The following is a 21,990-nucleotide window of genomic DNA, read 5'->3' on the forward strand; positions in this document are numbered from 1 at the left end:
CTTGCACCTAGGCAGTTCGGCATGGCTGCTGGCAATGCCTTGGTCACTGCAGGAGCTCTCGGCTGGCAGAGCATCTCCTCTGCACTCCTGCAAAGCCTCTCTTACTGCTGGAAGAAAGTGGAGGACTGGGGGTGACACGGCATTATTTCCCTTGAACACTGCTTACGTCTTATGTGTGATGAGCCCTGGAAAAGCAGGGAGAGGTTGGGCTCTGGAGTCCAGGAAACAAGGGCTTAATGACGCTGGCTACCATCTCTTCCAGGACAGTTTAATTAGGCTTAAAACAGATTGTACCTGGACAGAGATCTGCAGAGAAAAAAGGCCCCTTTCTCAAACCTGTCTCTGCACATCCCACCTAGATGGACAAAAGGGTGCTGTAGGATGAAGATGTTGCATAGGGCACAGCCTGGGAGCCCACTGCTGATTTCCACATGGGACGCAGTGATTTGCTGCTGAGGAATGGCAGCAGCAAATTCACATCCCACCAAATTCCAAGTGTTAAAAAAAATGATGACTCAGACTCCCCAGATCATCAGACCAGCTTAATCATCACCACCAGGTTTTTAAATAACAAGATCTGGAGTTCTTTTGCTTTCCCATCTGTGAGCTGGTACAAGTCACATTTCTGAGGGGTTTTGCCAAAGGAGGGACTAGGAGGTGACTGTTCTTTCTTTCTTCATTTTTTAAATACAAGTGAACAGTGTGGTTTAATACCTGACTCCAGGAGCTGGATCTTAGAGAGGAGCCACTGAATATCCCAGTAAGGGGGAGTGATCCAGGAATCCTAAACCCAACCTCAGTCTTGCTGGAGATGAGGCAAGAGATGAAGCAGGTGGCCCTCTTTCCTCTGCCCTTCAGTGCTACCTATATACCTGCTGCTGCAGCCTGGCTAGGGGGAAAAGATCTCCCTGGAGGGGAGTGTTGGTGGGGAGGGACTCCGTCAGCTCCAAGGACCCTTTTCCCCAGTGATGAAATTGGCCATGCTGATCTCATTAGATAAGATGAGCAGTGAACAGCATGCAGAAAGTCTTACAGGAGAAGTCATTCTCCTTTTGGTAACAGCACTCATCTGTTATCAGCATCCCTCAGGAACCAGCATCCTTCTGGTAACAACATCCCTCTGATAACAGCATCCTTTAAATACCAGTGTCCCCTGGGTACTAGCACCCTGTGGGTACTAGGACCCTTCAGGTGCCTGACCATGGACCTGCGGAGGGGGTGAGGGACTGCAGCTGATTCTTCCAGGGGAGATTTTTCTCTATAGCTGTCCTAGCCCAACCCAGTCAGAGCCAGGGGTGCACGGGAGCAAAGCCGGGGAGCTGGGGGCCCGCTGGGGTTGGGGGGCCCAAGCTGGGCAGGGTGGGAGGGCCAAAACCTCCCGGGTGTGGGGGTGGGCTGTGCACCTCGGCTGTGCAGGCACTGGCAAGCTGCAGCCCCGCAGGACTCCAGGCACCGCTGGGATGCGGCAACGGGGACCCCCCCTCCCTCCTCCCCCTCCGCATCGAGGCGCCGCCCGGGGCCCCTCACCGGCCACCCTGGGCTCCGGGCAGCCTCTTACCTGCTCAGCCGCGGGCGGCTCGGCTCGGCTCCGCCTCGGTGCGGCTCCGGTTCCCGTTTGGCTCCGGCTCCGTGCCGGTGCCGGCGGCGGTGCCGGTGCCGGCAGGAGGCGACGCGCCGTCTCCACTTGTTGCTGCGGCTGTTCCTGCCCGTGCCCCCGGGACGGGCGGTCCTTGCCTCGTCGGCGGGGCGGCACCGGGTGCCCGGGGCGGTGCTGGGGGCCCGGGGAGGTGCTGGGAGCCCGGGGCAGGCACCTGGGGAGGACACTGCAAGGCCAAGACACCCGCCCAGCCCAACCTGGCCTCACCGGCTGCAGCCCACGTTGCTGCCTGGAGCAGGCTACTTCTCTGCAGGCTTGACACTGGCCTGGCCCTGCTGCCTCCCCACCTGGGGGTAGGGCCAGGGGAAGGGAGCAGCAGAGGTACTTTGGGGTGCTTGACGCCTTTGTGAGGCACAGCCACAGCACAGGTAGGGGAGGGACCACTTGGACCCCATTTGTGCTGTAACTGAGTGATGCTAATTAAGCTTCAGCAATTCATGCCAGCCTGCGGTTGCTGTGTTCCTGTCAGCTTTTAGGCCTGTGGATCTAAAGGATTTATGGGCTGCTCGAATACAAGATCTCCTCTCCCTGCCCAGCCCTGCCCCCCCACCCCAGACTTGGCCCTCTTGTGCTCCTGCTCTGGTTTTCAAGAGTGGTGACAGGAGACCACAGGCAGAGACCCAGCAGGACACCAGCAACAAGGGAAGGCACCATGCTGCAGCCTTGGCACACCACTATTTCCAGCAGCTCCTCCTGGAGCTCCAGCTCACAGCAGGTGAGTTGGATTTGTGTGACAAGGTTGAAGGTGGGAATGTGCAAACTGGGCTCCAAGTGGGGCCTTCAGGAATGCCGACTGGTTAAACAGCCATAACAGACCACACCTTTAATTATTTAATAGATAGTTTATTGAGCTAGGTTGACTATATTGCCAGTCTGACACTGTTGCTGAGCCCCAGTGCATCACCAGTGAAGCTGCAGTTGTGCTATGACGGCCACCAGGGTAGGAAGAATAGCTCTAGCTGGCCAATGTATGATCCATTGGGAGGATTCAGGGGAATGAAAAGCCTTCCCTGAGCAGTCCAGTCATAATAAGACACCATGGGACTGTTCTGGGATTATCAAGAGCCCCTGGATATTGTCCCCACTATGCCTTGTTCTTCCATGCAACAAAAAAGATAAGTGAGGGACCACCTTAAGAAAACAGATGTCTGAGATAGCCATGCTAATGGCCTCACTCTGGTCCCTACTTGCCCAAGGGACCACAGAGCACGGACCACTTGAATCCCAGCAAGCTGCCTCTTTCCCTTCATGTGTGCAAGGGCATGGGGCAGGCAGCTGACATTTAGCACAGGACATTGGCGCTTTGGAGTTCAGGTACAGCATGGCACTTGGTGTATGCAGGCAGGGTCAAGTAACAGTATGGAATGCGCGGGGGACCTGTATGAAGATACGAAGCTATAAGTATACAAGCCACGAGGCACTCACACCTTCAAAAGAAGCACTGGATCACACCTTGGGACCATGTTGCTGGGTCCGGGTTGGTTGGAAATGGCATGGCAGTGGAGCTGCCAGGGCCCAGAGCATGGACCGGCAACAAAGATGCCTGATGGGTACCCTGGATGGAGGGGGAGCTGGGGCAGGAGAATCCCCAGTGCTGGCACCAAAGCAAACAGAAAGTAGAGCTGAGCGAAGAAAATCCTTGCAGAAGCAGTCCTGTGAGTCTGTTTGCCCCGTGGGCCTTGGGCTAGTGACTTGATTGATGTGGAAGCACCAGGAGATGGGCTGGAGCTGAGCTCTGCCCCTTCAAAGGATGGGGCCATTGGATTCCTGCCTCAACAGAGACCAGCATGCTGCATGGGCACTGCCCAGACAGCCCGTGCCCCCAGGAGCATGATGGCTGCAGTATACTGTCGTGGGGGAGGGGCATTTCTCCTCCCAGAGACCTGAGATGTACCTTCATGAAAGGACCCGAAGTACCATGAGGAAAACCTGGTCTCCAGCAGCTGCCCGTGGCCTCAAAAGGGTGCTGGGGGCAGAACTGCAAGTCTCAAACTGGGTGCTGGTCCAGGGCAGCAGGAGCCCTGGCCTGTGCTCAAGGACTCAGTAGTAGGAGCCTAGGAGGACTGAGACCTTGCGCAGGAGCTCCTTGTGATTGGCATGCAGGGGCATCCTCTTGTCCAGCACCTGCCAGCGGATGCACAGCTCTGGGTCACAGCCTTGCAGGAACTGGAAGGGACAAAAGACATTGCACATGTTGCAGGCAAGAGCCATGCCAGACACATCTAGCAGCACTTTGAGCCCCCAGCCTCCTGCCCTCTCTTTTGGGGGCCACTGTTGTTATGCTACCCCATGTTTGGTCCCACATTCTGCTGCATGCAGCTGGAGAGACCCACTCTTGATTAGGACAAGATCAGCGTCTGGAACCAAATGGATTTTGTGGAAGAATCTGCCATGCCTGTGGTCTTGCCTGCTCCATGCATGCTTGGAGTTGGGTCAACGAGACTTGGAGGCAAGGAGCCCTTACCGAATTCATCCGCTTCATCTCCACATCATTCTGGTCATCAAAATGCACGCTGATGGCAACAGTCTCAACCCAGGCATTGTCTGTGTTGCGGGGGTCATCGAGGTACCCCTTATGTATCTGAGCATGGAAGAGGATTGCTGCATTAGCAAGGCCCTGGACATCTCTCTGATGGCACCAAGAGATCCCAGATGCCTCATGAGTCATGGGATGTTTCATAAAGGATTAGGCATACATGCTTAGACAGGGGGATATTGCTCCATCACTTCTCTGACTCTTCTGAAGAACTGTGACATGTTCCCACTTTGTGCCCTCTGAGCTACAGTCATGGAGAATGATTGCAGCAGATGCAGCCACCCACCAGCCTGCTTTGGGACCTACGATAGGGTGGTACATGTGACCCAAGTTCACAAGGCCCTCCAGTATGCTCTCAGACCCTGGGCATGATCTCAGGCCATTATGCCGTTCCTCCACTTCCACCAACTATGCCTGCTCCTGCCTGAGGGCTTGGTGGGAGCATTGGCGAAAGGATTTGCATCCTGCTGTCCTACTGCTGTAACCCTCGCATACCACACTGACACTGCACAGCCCCGTACCTCTGTGCCATGTTTCAGCAAGTTCTGGAATTGAGGCCAGAACTCCCGACGCAGGATCCACTTGAGCTTCAGTGGCAGCATCTCACCTGGCTCCAGTGACCCCTGTACCAAAGCAGATGTCACTAGAGGGGCCTGCCTGTGGACCAAACCATCCTTCCTTCACTGCCAACAGTTTGGCATCTCCATTGCCATGGCAACAGGTGATGCCACCACAAGCTATGTTAGAGGGGAGTGAATGGTGGAGGGACCTCCCTTTCCTTCCTCTCCCTGCTAAAACTCCTCAGCTGTGCTTGAAAACGTCTGTCTAACTGCTTTAACCTCTGTAATTTGCTGCCACAGGACACTATGCCAATTGCTTAATAAGAGGTCCCAAAGACAAGTGAGAACTGAAGCACTGATTAAATAAGAAGCGAAAAAAGGGTTGTGCCTCCAGGCACAAGCAGGACACTCTGCTGTGGGCAAAAGCTACCTCCCCAGATAGAGGGCTGTGAAACCCATCTCTATCTCTCTTTTTTTCCATGGTATATCTAGCTGTCTAGGCCAGCAGACTTTGGGCTCAGGAGCCTGCCTGGCCTTCCTGGACCCTTCTGAGCCATCTGTTTTTTACTAGCTCTTACCCCAGGCAGAGCCCAGACATCCGACAGGGGGTATTGGGCAACTAGGACTTCCAACATCTTCTTCAAGCTCTTCCTGATAATGGATCCATCTGAATTCCTCCTCCACCTGTGAGAGAGACCCATGCAATGCTGCAGCAGGACTCTGCTCCCCTTTCCCAGAATGCCAGCAAAAGTTCTCACTTTGAGTGGGCAGCAATGGGGGGTTTTGTCAGAGACTCCCATTTTCCTGTTATGGCTTTGTGTCCCCTTCTCCACCTGTATCCCTTGCAGCACTTCTCCATCCCAGTCCTAGAGCAGGATATCTCACTGTTTCCATACACTCACCGGGTCACAACTGGGTGCAGGGCATGGTTGGGTCCAAAGCAGTGCAGGCTCCCGCGCCCTCGTAGCCCCGTCCTGCCCATCGGATTCCTAGCAGGGAGAGAGCACGCTGGTTGGGAAGGCATCAGAATTCCTCATCTCAAGCTGTGATGTTGATTGAAGTCATAGAGTCTTTCCAGAATTTCCTAGCACAGCATTGTGGGTGTTCTGGGCTGCTGGGGATCTTTTGAGAAGGCGCTGAGGAAAATGTGTCATTTCTATGCCCCACAATTAGCTGTTTGGAAGCTGGAAGGAATTTGATGCACCCAGGCCCTCCTGGCACACAAAGCCAGGATAGCAATTTCTTGGTCTTAATGGTATTTTGCAAGGGTGCTTGGTGGCACTATGTACAGCCGGGCACGCTAGTCCTGGGCACATGCTTCCTGTCCCCCTAACTCCACCTCACCCATCCATCCCTGTGGTCAATATACTCACAGTGGCAGCCCATCCTGCACTGTGTAGAGGCCGTGGAAGCTTTGCCGGTTGATCAGCCCATCCATGGCATTGTAATTGATCTTCAGGAGAGACTCCAAGGACCTGGACAACAGGAAGCAAACAGTAGGGCAGGCGAAAGGGGCAGAGGCCAGAGCTCCAGGGAGAGGGCCGGGGAGGACACTCACGGGCTGAATGGGTCCTGCACAGCCATGTCCTTGTGGTTGGCCGAGTAGGAGAGAGGGTTGTAGAGTGGGAACTCCACCTGCAGAGCATATGGCTGCATCAGGCCCAGCTCACATCCCCACTCTGTCAATAGCATCAGTTTGGGGGCAGGCAGGGACCAGGACTCACAGGAACACTTTCTCTCCCAGTCTCTTCCTTTGTCTAGCTCTTAGCATCTATCCTGGAGGCATGTAAAGCTCTGGACTCTGCTTTGTCCTCTCTGGGGCTGAGGACAAGGTCTCAGCTCGAGGACTGGTGCCTCACTTGTGCACCCACTGAAGCTGGTGCCAGATCCTGCTCCTGGCCCATATGGGCACAGAGCAGGCCCTAATTTGGGAAATGAAGTAGCAGATGCTTTTCCCTCTCTGTCTCCTAATAGAGTATCCCCAGGCATCCCTAGCACTACAGATCCCAGCAGGAATGATGCCTGCTTCTCCTTCTTGTCTCTCTGAGAGCTCTGGAGGAGCTGTCTGCCCAGGAGCAGATCTCACTGGAACTGCCATTTCCCAGTGTGAGTGCCCTGTAGGACTTCAGAGATGGGGCAGTCCCACTAACAATGAAAACAAGGCTGTCTCCATTAGGAGCATCCCAGGACATGCCAAGTGACTCCCAGCCCTGTTCCCCTGAGCACAACTGCAGCATCTCCAAAAGGAGGCATCTCAGGCCATGGATAGGCCCTCTGCCAAGCAAAAACTTAGCTCTGGATTGCTTAGTCCTAACAGCATCCCCCAAAGGCTGCTTGTCCCAGGACAGGGAAGAATAGGAGTGCCCAAATTTGACCGTTTTAACTTAGGAAGCAGGTGCAATAACATGTCTGTTCCCCTTAACACCTTCCCACCTCCCTCTGTCTTCTGTCTACTGGAACAATCTGAAGCTCCTTCCTGCCAGTGCTGAGCCTGCCAGGCCCTGCTCCCATAGCCAGAGCTCCTACCTCCCAGGGCACCTTCTCATCCGGCACAGGGAAGCGGACAGTGTGAGACCCTGGATATAGGAGGTTTCGAGCAAGCACATGGTATGGAGGCTTCATTTCCTCAGTTTTCTCCTCCAAGTCACACTCCCTCATTTCTGAGGCTTTGCTGAGGACTGCAAGGCAGACACAGAAAATGAGACCTGACAAAACAGGGTGCTGAGTCAAAGTGGTTTTGGCGCTGTGGGTTGTGGCTTTGCTGAGGGCTTGCTGACCATGAAAAGACTCAGCAATGGGTTCCATGGAGGGCTCCAAACGGAGGGGAGCTGACGGTAAGAATGGCCACAAAACAGGTTGGACAGTCTTACAGAGACCTTGGCCCTGCAAGTGGACTGAGGGATGCAGGCCAGGCATCTGTCACATAAGGTCACCAAAAAAACCTTCTGAGCCTGGTGTCTCTGCTTTGCTGTTTAACACAAAGACACAAGGAGTCTGCTCTGTCCTGGTCACCAGAGTCAGGCTGGAGACATCATGAGACCCAGAGCTTCCTCACATTCTGCTGCAGGTAGAGACTGGCTCTGCTTACCCAAGGGTGGCATGTCCTTGTCTAAACCGAAGCCATTCCCATGTAGCGCCTGCATCATCCAGTTCAAGGCTTTAGCACTCTGATGTATCTGTATGGGATAGGATAGGCCATCAGCCCCTTCTCACACTGCCAGTAGGCACTGGTGAACACAGGCAATTCCTTCTCAGCACTGCACTGCTCAGCTTTGGACTAGAAATTGCCCAGAAAGGGCTCTCCGGGAGATGAACAGGACTCTGTGCTGATTGTTTCTCCCACCATAGAAATCTCTGTCGTGTCTTACTGCAGAGTTGTAGCACCTGGTCCCCAAGCTCTTGGCAGGACTGGCCTAAGCCTGAAATAGCCCAAGGCAATCCTTCAGAGTGAATGGGGTTGGCTGCTTGGTGACTCAGAAGAGCCTCCAATCCCAAACACAACCACTCCTCGCACACCGGAAGATCAGCCCATCTTGCTCCCCTCTTGACATACCAAATGGAGCTTAGACAAATGGAGTCTCACAAAACTATTTCTGAATTTTGGTCAATATCAGCAGAAGATCTTGCTGTCTTAGGCCCTGAGGACACTAACTGGTCTTAATGGCCTGCAGCAGCCTCACCTGGGGCTTCCTCCCACATCATGTCAATAGACCCTGGAGCCTATTTCAGCTCAGCCCATAGCCTTCAGTGCCTGTCTGAGCTGTGTGAGAGGAGGGTTTGTCTCCAGCTTAGCCACTGCCATGGCCAGGCCTGGCTGTGGGCCCTGTTGATCCAGATCCTGGCCTGTGGATGAGCTTCCCATTCACCATGGTCTCATTCTTCCAGGTCACCACGGACCTACTTGGTGATCACTGTATTGTGTCTGACCCTGGTTACCATCACCAGATCTGACCCTGACCTGATTTCCTAGCTTGACTTCAGAGCTGTATCATCACCATGAGCTTGCCTAACTCTTGATTAAATCTGACTACCATCTTGGGTCTGTAGTTGTGTTATCATCCTCAGTTCCCTATCCCTGAAGGAGCAGCCACCCTCACTGTGCCCTGCCACTTAGCTTGGAAAACCCATTGAAGGGAAGCAGTAATAGGAACAACAGCCACGATGCAGCTGTTTCAGAGGAGTTGCCAGGGTCCCTTCCTGCTCCCACAGCCCCCCACTCCTGATGTACAGCATGGAATAGCTTCATGGGGACAAGGCTGAGCGCCCCTCCCATGCCCAGAGAATCCGGAAAACCATCTTTGGCTGTAGTTCAATTGTCCCAACCCCTTAGACAACCTCACCTTTCCAGGGGAGTTGCTCAACTTCTGTCTCACCTGCTCCTCCAGAGCGATCAGTCTCTGCTCCACCAGCCCTGTCCTCTTCACCCAATCCAAGTCCAGCAGCTCTGCTACTACATCAACTCTGGAGGGTCAGCACAAAGAGGAGACTCCTTAGGAGCTGGGCCTGGTGCAGGTGCCCAGCAGCCCTCTTCATTTTAGTGCATCTACATCCTCAGGAGTCCTGTGAGCATTCGCTTCCCACAGCCATGAGTACAACAGTTGCCTCAGAGCCACCAGTCTTTCTCTTTCTTGCCCAGGCTGCCCTAGGACAGGAGGATATCCCTGCCTTGAGAGTGCTCATACCTCTGTGCAATGTCTTGGATCTTCTGCTCCATGTTCTGCTTCTCCTGGCACTGCTGGTGCTGCAGGTAGTTCTCCTTCAGATACATCTCCCAGGAGAGGAGGGCAGCTTCTTCATTCTTCTCCAGCTTCTCTTCTGCCAGAGGAAGGGAATGGTAGTCCTCAGAACTCACAGGGAACTTGGAGATACCTGAGCATCTCAGGCCCTGGTACCACAACCCAGACACAAAGCCGTGTGCCTTGATGCATGGTGCCATGTCCCAGGGAGGAAGTAAAAGAAGGGAAGAGAGATGTTCCTCACTGAGCATCTTGTGGCGTGTGGCTGGCCTGCGGAGCAGGCTCCGCTGAACCAGGAGCTGCAGGTGATTGAGGAGAATGAAGGGGGGAGGCGCAGGTGGACGGCCATGGTACTCCTCAATCAGGTCGTGCCGCTGAAACTTCCAGATCTGATCCGTGTGCTCCTGGACCTGCTGGAACGTGTAGCTGCAGGGGCAGAGCCTGGGTATTAGCCATGCTGTGAGGGCATTCAGCTCATCTGTATGCTGCCACAGCTCCTACCCCATCTCCCTGGTTAGTCCTGGTCAGCTCCCCATACCCCCACTGTGTCTATAATTCCTCCTCCTCCCCATAATGTGTCCCAAAGGTCTGGTCAGCATGTGACCCAGGCACCTCCTTGCACTCCCTCAGCATGTGGTGCCCTGGCCCTGCCAGCAAGCAAAGCTAGCTTGATGCACCATGAGGACCACAGGGCCAGATCAGACTCACTTGAACATAGCGATGAGGAGGTTCAGGAGGAGGATGTTGGTGAACAGCAGGTACAGGCATAGTAAGATGACCGTCAGCCACTCTGGGAAGATGGGTTCCTTGCTGTCCTCATTGGTCTCTGGGCACTTGGGCTTGTAGGGGTCAGTCCCATTGGGGCTGCACTGATCGATGTTAAAGTTGACCCCTGCAAGCAAGCACAGCACAACTTTGCCACAGCCAAACCTCATGGTGTCTCAGGGAGCATGTTGTAGTGACAGTAGCCAGCATCATGGGAGCTCAGCACCTTCCAGAGATTTTAACAACTGCCACACATACACAGTTTTTGAAGTTGATCTGCATTGTCCTCTCGGTCCCAAGGGCTCTACTAACTCCCATTAGCTTTATAGCTGTGACACTGAACTGGATCAACTCATGCCAGTTGAGCACCTGCTCTCATACCTTTACTAACATAGTTTCTCAACCATTTGGGCAACTTCAGCCCCCGGATTTGGCATCGAAAGAATGCTCAGGACATGCCTGAGTAGGGCTCCAGCCCCACACTCCATCATTGCTCTGCCCTATGTTATGCTTGGAGAGGAGTCCTTTGCAGGACTCCCATGGGCAAGCAGGGCAGGAACTAGACAGATTGCTGCATGAGTGTGGTACTCCTCAACCTTGTCACAGATCTACTCTGCTCATGCCACATGCTGTTACAGGCCAATGTCCCTTACCATCAATGTAAGAGGGGATTTGCCCGAAGATGGTCAGGTAGGAGTGGTAGACAACTCCACGGAAAAGCCACTCCACACGTTCCTCATTGTGGATCAGGATAGCTTGCTTGGCAACCCCAAAAGACACCACCCACACTGCTAGCAGGAAGAGGAAGAAGAAGACATCCTTCATCTGCAAAGACACAGGCAAAAGCAAAATTGTATCGTGGAACACACTACTGTCCAGGACAGGATAACATGGGTGGCACATCCCACGCAGGTGTCTGGCTGCCCAGACTGGACACTCCCAGCCGGGAGCTCAGGCCTAGTGGAGTGGAGAGGAACTCTCACCATGCGTTTCACAATGATGATCTTGGGTCCCAGTGTCTTACTGACTGTGAAAATGTGCATCAGACGCAAGCAGAAAATAATGAAAGCCAATGACAGTATGATCCGTCCAGGATACAAAGTTGATGGGATCAGCCTGGGCACAGAACAGAGGAAATGAAACATCTCAGTGCTACCAGACTGGGTTTTCTTCTGACCTCACAGTATTATACCTCTGCAAAACTACTGAGCTTCCCCAGAGTGCTGGGTGAGAGTTGCAGCATGGAAAACATCTAAAAGTGGCTGAAAACAGAGGGAAGTCGGCCAGAATTAATCTTTTGACCATGAAAATCTTCACTGGCCTTTTGAAGAAGAAATTGCAATTTAAGAAAATGTGCGCAGTTCTACAGGCCTAATCTGGGGCAGCCTGCAGCCTAACACAGTGGCTTGAGTCTTTGTACTGCCAGGCAAACAGCCCTACAACTCACCTGCAAGTCAGCCCCGTGATAAAGACAAGAATGGCACAGACATCCAACTTATTCCAGAAATCCTTGAAGTACAGGGAAGCCATTTTAAGGATCCCAAATCCATCTGGGTCATATAACAGCTGTTGAGAAGAGAAATGGGGTTGGTATTTCAGTTAAAGCCTTGTAGAATATTCATGTGCATTGTAGAGAATGGAGACCACACAGATCAGCTGACCATCACTGGATTCTCTTGCTTACCTGAAGCCAGCCTTAGCCTACAGGGTTTTCTACAGGGACATGAAAGGAGCTTGGGAAGAGATATCTGAGAAAAGGAGCTCCTTTGTCTAATGAAGAAAGGTAGAGAGATGTTGAAGCAAAAGCTGAAAAAAAGAAATGTAAAGCAAAGACTGGAAAATCTCCTAAAACAAATGCCCAAGGAAGGAGCTTGTCCCATCATCTCCTGACATATTCAGCTCTAGACAAAGTGTCTTTCAAGACCAGGCCAGCTGTAGCTGAAGAAATTCTGTGGCCTGGAAGATGTGAGGGATCTGGCAGTCCTTCTGCTGGTACCTCTCTGAACAGATGGGTACACAAGAGGCAGCACACAAACATGAGCTACATAGGAGACTTTCCAGGAGCACCAGAGGGGCACCTCCTCCCAAACCTCCTCTCCCTGGCTACTCATACCAGGAGACTTTCCAGGAGCACCAGAGGGGCACCTCCTCCCAAACCTCCTCTCCCTGGCTACTCCATACCTGGCGGGTCTCCTCACACACCAGGGAGAAGAGCCAGAAGTAGATGAGGTATTCGCGCCAGGATGGCAATGGCTGGAAGTCAACCATCAGGACGTAGGCGAAGAGCAAGAGGAAGGTGAAGTAAGACAGGATGTTCATGTGGAAGATGACAACGGGCGCCGTGAAGAAGGCCCGGAAACGTGTCAGGCAGCCCATGGGCTGCAGCCTCTTCTCCCTGAAGGGAGGAAGAGATGAATGCTTGGCTCAGCCATCTGAGACTTACGTGCTAGTGAAGCACATGAAGAACATTGCTCCAGCCATGCAGTGTGTCGCTGATTAATGATCTCCTGTGCCAGCCTGCTGGGGAGGTCTTCTTGGCTCATCTGCTTCCCAAACCACATGCTACCCAAGGAGACTTTACAATAGCTTCTCCCAGCCTGTGTACTGTCCCATATAGACTGACCCTCCTGACCAGGCTATCCCATGTGGTCCAGGGGTCACTTCAGCCTCACAAGGGAACCTACAGGCACCACAGTGGGTGGTGATGGTGATGGCACACAGATAGACATAGGGTGCTCTTGGGCGCATGTGGGACTGGCTTTACGAAGGCAAGGCTCATGACCACTGTGTCCCATGGAAGCAGAGTAAGCCAGCTGAACAATGAGGTTTGGAGGAAACCCCTGCCTCATTGCACATACACCCCAGCTACGAGAGGTACCTGAAGGTGATGAGGCTGGTGTAGAGAAGTGGGAAGAAGAGCATGCACGCAATCACTCGCCAGAGCCCATTGTCCACACACATCTTCCCCCACCAGACTTTGGTTAGAAAGGCCTACAATAAGGAAGAGGAGCACCAGTTACAGACAGCCCCCTCGCCCCAAAAGGTGTAACTCATGGCATAGTTAACTAGTCTGGCTGAGGGACAAACTGGGCTGGGTCTGACTCCTGAGGAGCCCAGGCCAGCTCTGCAGGAGTACTGGGGGCAAGTGATTCCCAGCAGCACAGAGTAGGAAGGAGATTAGCAGGCCCAACACAGATCTTGGCACAGATCACCATGTGATGTAGGGTTGCATCGGTCTCTGAGCCCTGGGAATGGAGGTACAGAGCACAGCCCATCCATCTGAGCCTCAGCTTGCAAATGAGAAACCCTTAATCTGCAGCAAGGGACACGTAGGTACTTCCCCCATGTGCACCACCACTGAGAACCCACCTGCACACCCCCATGAGACACAAAATTCATGTTCTTGGCCTCCAGTGCCAACTGCAGACAGGTTGTCTTCCCCCAGGCTTCGGAGACACGGGTGAGGAGCTTCTGGGCTCTCTCTTCATCTTTGCGGTAACACTCTGTGAACACCCCTAGCCAGGCAGAGATCGAGGAGGCATGGCTGAGCTCCAGGGCCAGCTTGGCACTCAGTAATATACCCGTAGAGTCACCCTTTGTAGCAGGATCTGGACACTGCAGCATAGCCTGCCTTCAGCATTTCCTGCTCTGCCTTTGCACTGTCAGCTGTAGCACAGCCCTGACACACCACTGTCATGATTAGGGGGCCCCTGTTTGGAATTGTCCTCCCCACCCATCACCCCAGCATACAGCCTGTAGAGATGGGCAAAGCTAGGTAGCACTACAGAAGAAAAAAGAGCAATTCTGTCCTGCCAATCCCCCTCTCACTCACCAATGGCTTTGTGCTCGTACTGCTCGGCCAGGGCTAGCATTTCTTCAGTGGTGTCTGTGTCTTCCTCTTCCTTGGCAAGCTCCTTCAGGATCTTGCTACAGGCCAGAGCAGCCACTGTGCAGTCCTGACTCTAGAACAGAGGAGGCCAGAGAGAGTGTGGGACTCTGGCACCATCTTACAAGACCCCAGGAGTACTGTTGAGCCCTTCAGGTCTCCTGCAGCAGGGAAAGAGGGTCTCCCAAGCTGGTCACTACAGGAGGAAGACAGATTTCCACGCTGCGGCTGAGCAGTCCTTCCCTTTGGGAGCATGTAACCTGGTGCTGTGGGGTATCTGGGGACAACTGCACTTTTGTGATGGGAAGCTGGGAGTGATGGGACAGGTGACCCTACTGCTGTGCATGGCATGCTCGTGTCTCCCTAGCTGGCAGCTAGCCACAATACATTTTGCACAGCAATGCCACTTCTGGGCAGGAAGCATTCTCCACTCCTTCAGCCATCCCTCAGGGTATCCCAGCCTACAGTGCACTGGGGCCCTCCTCAGCCTCTGTAGGGAAGAGCATGCTTCCAGCCTGGAATGTAATCTCTGCCTGCAGCTTGAATTTTTGTGGGAAAAGGAGGGATCTTGCTTCATGGTATACAGCTGAGAGTAAACTTCAAGCATGCATGGGTGAGGGGAGCTGTCGCAGGCTTGCTTGCTGACTCCCATTTGACTTGGGCACTGCTACAGGCTTGTGGGTGACTTGTGGGCCATACTGATTCCCAGCAGGTGATATCTTGCCCCTTTGGGTGGGAGGTTTGGCTCCATCTGAGCCTTACAGCTGAGACCAACAGCCTTGGGTTGTGCTACCTGTGTCCAGATGATTTCTGCCAGCTCCTTGCGGTTCTGGACCACAGCCCAGATGAGCAGGTCACGGACTGGGTCCATGGTGAAGGCAATTCGGTTGGCAGAGCGCTTGTAGAGGGACCGGAGACTTGACCCTTGAACCTGCAGGGTGTGCAGCAGTCAGACCTGTTCACCAATCAACAAGCAGCAGAGAGCAGATGCCCGCCCTGCAAAAAAACCTCCCCAAGCCCTGTGTGCCTGCCACTATCACCTGCGGAAGGGCTTTTGCTGCAGACAGTGGAAGTGACCAAGGCTGGACTAGTCCTGGAAATGACATTTTTTTCAGCAGTATGTGGGGAGGTGCCCAGTGGGTGCAGTGCACAAGGAACCTCTCTGTCCTACACCTTGCTGAGTCTTGCCCACCAGAAGTGCACAGTGCCATGGGTGCAGAATATGGGTGCAGGGTCACGAGGGTCATCATAAAAGAGTGGGAATTGTACCTTGGATGTGGGGCAGATTACCTGTACAGAGCTTTAAGGGATTTTAAGTAGGATTCTTGAGTGAGCAAAAGGTCAGAAATCTGACCACAACTCCCAGGGCTGTTTCCTGAGCTAGAGTCCCCCTACTAAATGCAACCCTACTACCACATAAACTGGAGATGCATACGTTGAGCTTGATGTGTGGAACAGGGATGGAGAGCCGGGTCCGCTCTGGGTGCTTGGGCTTGGGATAGAGGGGCTGCGTGGAGTGGCCTAGCAGCTCCTGTAGCACCTGCGAGATGTGGTGCAGTTGGACTCTTGGCATTTTGGAGCCAGCTGTGTGCTCCTTCTCCTCCAGCAGGACCTTCTGCAGCTTGCTGTGGAACAGGCAGGATGGTGCTATGTTGTCATAGAGGTAAATTAGGGCATCCCAAGTGACAAACTCCTTGAGACGCACTCCCTGCTCCAGGAACAGCTTGACAAACTCTGGCTTGTTGGAGATCAGGGCAGCTGCCATCACGGGATGCAGGTCTGTGGGCTGTCAGGCGAGAGACAGAGGTCAGGGGTACTGGGACCGTACAGCAGGGCCATACCGTGCTCCTTGCTCATATAGGGGGATGGTGTTCCAGAGCACAAAGTATCGCTGAGTGTGAGACAGCAGCTGAAGCATGGGGTGAGAAGGAGATGCTCAGAGGGCACTGACTGCCAAGCTGGAGCTCAGCCTCACCTCCCCAGTCTCTGCCTGGCCAGGACTACCTGCCCAGGCAGCCTTACACCAAGACCCTTGCAAACTTTTGCATGATCGGGAATAGGGAGAAATGATCTAACCTGTGTGTCCCTGCCCCTCTCCTCCCCAAAGTTCTTTGTCTCTCATGGAAGCCATGCAGCAGGCAAGTAGCACGGGTATGTGAGGAGGCCTGCCTCACCCTCCACTCATGGTCATCTGTGAAGATCTCACTCCGAGCAATGTCCACCCTGTTCCAGGCCACAGCTAACTTCAGTTGGTGGTCCCAGTTCTCATGGCCAAAGTGGTCCCGATTTCGGGATGCTGCATGCAAAGTACATGGGTTAGAATAGAAAATATTTACCCAGCAAGAAGATGCTACCTGGAAGCCCCTGTTAAAACCAGGCCCTTTGGAAGAAATGGCTCTTCACCCAGTCCTTACATCTCCCAGCCTGCATCCTATATACTAACCAAGCCAAGCACTTGGTTCTGAGAATGGCATCTTCGCCACACACCAGAAGGTCTCTGTAGAGGCCCAGCACAATCATTTAGGGAAGCAGGTAGGGAACACGGCTGAGGTGCCTTTGCCCTGTTTGCAATACACAGCCACTTCTGCCTCTGGAGAAGCCCCATGAGCTGACTAGCTCATCACTACAAGGTCTGGGGAGCCTTTCTGCAAGCCCATAAGCCAGGCAGCTGCAGGAAGTGCCTCATGATGCCTCTTCCATTCTCCTCTCCCTATACACCCAAGTAGCTCCTAGCTCCTCACCTTTGAGCAGGGCCTGCAGGATGGCAACATCCACATCATGCTGCCCATACTTGCTCTCTCTGAAAATTGTTAAGAGCTGCCGGCTCCGCACTATGTCTTGGATCTGCAAGGAGAACCATGGGCAAGTTAAACAGCAACAACAGCAACATCTGCAGCCCTGTCCTACTTGGGGCAATGCCTTGCTCCTCTTGAGTTGTCTGCAGGGCCCTGATCTGTGTCTCCCAGCCTGGCTGGAGTTAGTCCCATATGGCACCTTTGTGACCAAAGGGGTCAGGCACTAGAGGGGCAGAACTTGAGCCCTCAGGGTGTCCACCTGGACAATGTTGAGCATGATCAGAGAAGTTTGTGGGTTGGGGGGAAGGCCAGCCCCAAACTTCATATGGGGAGACCTGCTGCTCATGGGCAAGAATCCCTGGGTCTTCTTTAATCACTACATGCTCAAGGAGGGAGCTGTTTGCTCAGGAAGAGAGAGGCTTACCTTCTTGGTCCATTCCACCAGCTTGCCCTCAGTGAAGTACTCATAGGTGTCATGGAAAAGCGTGCTCAGCTTCTTCTGGATCAAGGCAATGGTTATCTTGGAGATAGGCAGGCTGGCCACCTGTGCAATGACATCGGCCACACGCCCAGACCCCTCCACAATCACACAGGGGGTCCCATTGGTGATGGCATTGTAGATGGTCTGCAACAAAGCAGGGATGTTGATCCCAATCCTTACCAGAGACCAGAAGATCCCCCCTCAATGATCCTGAAACCCCCACTGCTTCACTGTAGCACTCCTATCCAACTGCATTTCAGCACTGTAGCACCATGGTCGCATCAGCTTTTTACCAACACTGCACTGTAGCACCATGGTCGCACCAGCTTTTTACCAACACCAGGGGGGCAGCACCTCCAGGGAAGGGGCAGTTCTGCTGCTCTTGACCCTGGCTGCTGATTTTACAGCTTTTCCTGATGCTGCTCTATCATTGCACCCTCTCAGCTCTCCTGGGAGAGGGCAGGACAAGGTACTTACATCGAGTGTCCCAGGGCCTCCTTCTAGCACTACACACACAATGGGGATCTTGATCGCGACTCCTGCAGAGAAGCAGAGTCCAGGGTCAGCTCCGTGCAGGGCAGACCCTCCCTGCAGCTGAGCTAGGTCCTCTTTGAGCAGTGAGACATAAAAGATACAGCAGAAGCATTGCTCAAAGCATGTCAGATGCCCGAAGGGAGACGAAAAGATTCCTGGCAGTCATACTGCTGGAAAGGGCTGTCCTGGAGCCATCCTCTGTCAGAGAAACGCTCCTTTTTTTGGGTCACTGAGGTACTTGACAGGAACCATGTTTGCTGTTTATCATGAGCATCCTCTCAAACTCCATCCTCCAGGGAAGCCAGTTCACTGTCTTCCCTCTCACCAGAGGCCAGGATGGGCAGCACTTATCAATGGATAATGCATCTCACCTCGCTCCCTCCCCTTCCTCAGACCTGGAGATTTGCTGCTGTTACCTCCTTTCACTTTGGTCTGCTCAGAAATGAATTTCTCCAGCCTGGTCCTCAGGCAAATTTCCACACCGTACCGCCCATGGGTCCCATCATCCACCAGGATGAAGTGGGAGTGGTTGCTGTCCAGGCAGGACAGGCTCCCTTGGTTCTCCTCATCCAGTACATATTCAGCTGGAAAGCCACCCTGCAAGGTGCAACAGGATAGATACTGGGCAAAGTCTGATAAAGTTAATGAGGATTACTGCATGCCATAAACAAGCACTATGTGGAATGGGAACAGATCTGCATGCTGCGGATCAACAAACAGCTGTGCCTGCCATCTCTCCAATCTTCATGTCAGCTTTGCTCACTGCCTCTGTGTCTCTGCTCCACCTGCCTTCCCAGGCTGCTCCCTCACACCCACAAGGATCCTCCCAGGAGAAGCACTGCACTTATGCAAGACACTGAGTATGGCAGGGGAGCTGCTTGGAGAACAACAGCCAGGGACCATCAATCCTGCTCTGGCTGCATTTTGCCAGGGTTGCCAGCCACAAAAACTCTTGAAGCACCCCTTCCCATCACGATCCCTGGCATGGGCAAAACAAACATCTGCAACTCAGCCAGTCTCACCATGGGGCAGATTAGGGTGTCTCGGTTGTACACGGTCCCCCAAGTGGCTATGCCAATGGTGACAATCTCGCTCTCTTTGTAGTTGCTGCTCAGGATGAAGTCTCGCACTGCCTCTCCCACCTGTTTCATCACACCGGTGTGCGACCCCCCTGTGATGATCCAAGCCCCTGGGGGTCAGAAAGAGGTTTGGGAAGGGAAGGGATATGCTTGCAGTGATCTGCTCACATCCTCTTACATAGCAGTAGGAAGACCTAGCCCTCAGCAATGCTCTGTCCCCCAGAAGATGCCTTCCCTTTCCAATACATCAGGCCCTGGCAATATGGGAAATGACTTCTCTGCACAGTATGGCATCTTTCAGTTCTATTCCCTGTGAGACTGCAGCAAGGACAGTCTATTCCTGATGCTGGTACTTCAGATAGGGACCTACAGTCCTTCTGGACCAGCTCAGATATTTCCACAGCAGACAAACTCACTGCAGCTGGCACAGTCACACAACATGCCCCTCTCTCACTGCAATCTCCAGAATCACTTGTATGTCTCTTACCAGTGGTCTGGGCTACTTTGACTAGCCCTTGCCGGAATATGTTCTTCAGCCTCGGCTTCATTTTGAAGTTTTTGGCTCCCCCCGTGACTGAGATGAGGAGGTTGGGTGCATCAAGGCCCCAGTGCTGTGTCATGAGGTGGTAGATGATCTGTGGGGGTGTCTCCTCGGATACACGTACATACTGCAGAAAGTGAGCATACATGTAGTCAGGGTAAAACAAGTAAGGGCAGGGGAAAAGAGCACTTCCACCCCAATTTCTCCTGTCCCAGCAAAGAACCAGGGGCTTCTCCCACTATTTTACAGCAAAGTCCTGTTGCTGCTGCCCCAGGTCTTGGTGCTGGACTTTTTCCTTCACTTCTCTGGGTTCAGCATGACTGAGACACACCTAAAGATTATGATAGGGAACAATCATTCCTTGGGCCCTGGCATAGGCCTCACAGCATTAAGGCCAGTCTCATGGCTTCATAAAGGGACTGGATACAGGGTTGGGAGAGAGGAGGGATCCTGTCACACCTGCCTTTCTGTGCTTGGGTCAGTGTTGCCTTTAGGACATTTCCACACTTTCACCATCTCCTTTCATTCAGGAGGGAAATGTCCGCATTTCACCCGCCATGGACCCCAGGTTCGGAACACTGGCTCCCAGCACACCACAGAAGCAAAAAGCAGATCACCTTTCCCATCTTCTGCCCCAGGCCTGTGAAGCAGATATCACCAAAGGCATCTGTCGGCATTTCCTGGATGTGCCTGCTGGGGTCCCATTCCTTCCCCAGGAAGATGGGAGGCTTGGCAGCATCTTCTATGTGCTGTTCCCTGAGGTAGCCACACTCGCACACAACCCTCCTGGAATATGTACAACCAGCTTTGCCAAAAACAAGCCAACTCCAAAGGGCAAAACCCAGGTGGCCCACCTAGTTAGCACAGGTAGGAAGTGGTGGAGTTTTAATTAAGAATACCTTGGGTACCACATCTCCCACCCAGCTTGCCTTCCAGCTCAGAAATTGTGCGGAAACAAATGCATTGTTTGGGGGAAAAATCAACAAAAAGTCTTATTTCCACTTGCTGAGATTTGTGATAGAAATATAAAGGCTTGTCTGGATGAAATATGGATGGAAATGTTTGCATGCAAAAGCATCAGAAGGGCTACACACTACAAAACTGGATATCAGCCATGAAGCAAATGTGGGATTTCCTAGTGCTGCAGGTTTTTCGCCAAATGCCCCTTCTGCTTTCCTACCAAGGGAGGGATATGAAGGAACCATTTGACTTACCCAGAGTCTGATGTCTGGGAGCTTTCAACAAAGTACACGCACTCTTTCTTCCGAATGTTTTCAGGAATCCATGAGATGAGATTTTCCTGAGGGAGAAAGAGCAACAGGTGTTGAGGGTTTCTGTTAAGGGCCAGAAGATATACGAGAGCCCAGACACCTTGATGCTTGGATAACATAACATCTGGGTACTTTTTGTGAAGTGAAGGATGAAAGTTCATGACTGTGTGCAAGGACAAAGCCATGTGTTCTCCATGCAATGAAGATATGAGTGCTGGGCACGTAAATATACCTCAGATGTCTGCGATTTTCTGCACATCCCTACAACTAAAGTTACCCTTTATTAATGCTCCCCCATGTCCCAGCCTGAGATTCACCAGTAATGTTTCACGGGATAACTTGGTACTGTTTGTCCGCTGTGTGTGGTCAGCTCCCACCTGTTCCAGCGCCTCCTACCCTTGCCTTTTCGTTGCTGCTGGTGGGGAAATGTGCCTTCCGTCTGCTCTTCGAGACACTGCTACTGCTCTGCCGGAGGTTGGGGACCACCTCAAAGTCACTCATCTTCCTGGGGTGTGTGGTGGGGCTGTCTCCTCTTTCAGGGCACACTTTGTTCAGTTCGGAGGGTAGAACCTTGATGCATCGGCTGCGCACAGCCATAGCAGCGATGTATCGCTCTGCTCTGCTCTTTTCCTTGCATTCCTAGGCTGGTAGGTCCTGAAAATCTCCATCCTGAGTGCAGCAAAAAAGAAAAAAGTTAAACGTGGACTAAAACTTTCACGGCACTCTGTTTGGCAGTCCTTTGGTGGTGGTTGCGGGATGTTCTTTGGCCATAATCCACCCTGGTGTAGCTCAGAAAGGAGAGGCTGGCCTGGTATTTCAGACTGGATTTTAAACTCCCTTGCTGTTGTCCATGCCAGCAAGAAGGCAGAGAAGATTTCCATAAAAGCCTGCAGGATGTGTTGCCTATGAACAAATGTGTTTGCTGCTGTCTCCATGCCTCTGACAGAGAGTGAGGCTTGGAGGCGCGGAGAGGGGGGTGTTAAACATCTTTGTCAGGTGCCCTCCAAAACAGAAAGGCACAATTTATGGATAGCCACTTGCCACTAGATATGGACACCAATACCTGCCTTGTTACCCATAAGAAAGTTGACCTGCTTTGCTCAGGGAACTGGACTCAGTACCTTATATACCTGCTATCCCTTCCAGGCT

General features: G+C 52.9%; 1 protein-coding gene across 2 annotated transcripts; it reads right to left on the minus strand.

The window, feature by feature from the left end:
- Positions 1 to 3,697: 3,697 nt before the first annotated feature.
- Positions 3,698 to 21,438, minus strand: TRPM2 (transient receptor potential cation channel subfamily M member 2). 2 transcript variants are annotated; one of them, XM_062582368.1, is made up of 32 exons: positions 21,244 to 21,438; positions 20,785 to 20,870; positions 20,188 to 20,356; positions 19,517 to 19,697; positions 18,973 to 19,139; positions 18,367 to 18,547; positions 17,894 to 17,955; positions 17,360 to 17,560; positions 16,882 to 16,984; positions 16,315 to 16,436; positions 15,576 to 15,926; positions 14,934 to 15,071; positions 14,087 to 14,216; positions 13,624 to 13,769; positions 13,133 to 13,245; positions 12,436 to 12,649; positions 11,702 to 11,820; positions 11,238 to 11,370; positions 10,908 to 11,079; positions 10,198 to 10,381; positions 9,734 to 9,915; positions 9,436 to 9,568; positions 9,127 to 9,214; positions 7,842 to 7,929; positions 7,280 to 7,431; positions 6,312 to 6,388; positions 6,127 to 6,228; positions 5,656 to 5,742; positions 5,332 to 5,437; positions 4,715 to 4,816; positions 4,122 to 4,238; positions 3,698 to 3,823 (listed from the first exon to the last, which is right to left on the minus strand). In XM_062582368.1, exons 1-32 carry the CDS (start codon positions 21,436 to 21,438, stop codon positions 3,698 to 3,700), a joined length of 4,527 nt encoding a protein of 1,508 aa, XP_062438352.1. The 2 variants fall into 2 exon arrangements, with proteins under 2 accessions (XP_062438352.1, XP_062438353.1); XM_062582369.1 differs by lacking the exons at positions 6,127 to 6,228; positions 6,312 to 6,388; positions 7,280 to 7,431; ... (22 more) ...; positions 20,785 to 20,870; positions 21,244 to 21,438 and adding an exon at positions 7,542 to 7,558.
- Between the last annotated feature and the right edge of the window lie 552 nt (positions 21,439 to 21,990).

This window comes from Rhea pennata, chromosome 9 (genome assembly GCF_028389875.1).
Source record: "Rhea pennata isolate bPtePen1 chromosome 9, bPtePen1.pri, whole genome shotgun sequence".
Taxonomy (NCBI): domain Eukaryota; kingdom Metazoa; phylum Chordata; class Aves; order Rheiformes; family Rheidae; genus Rhea; species Rhea pennata.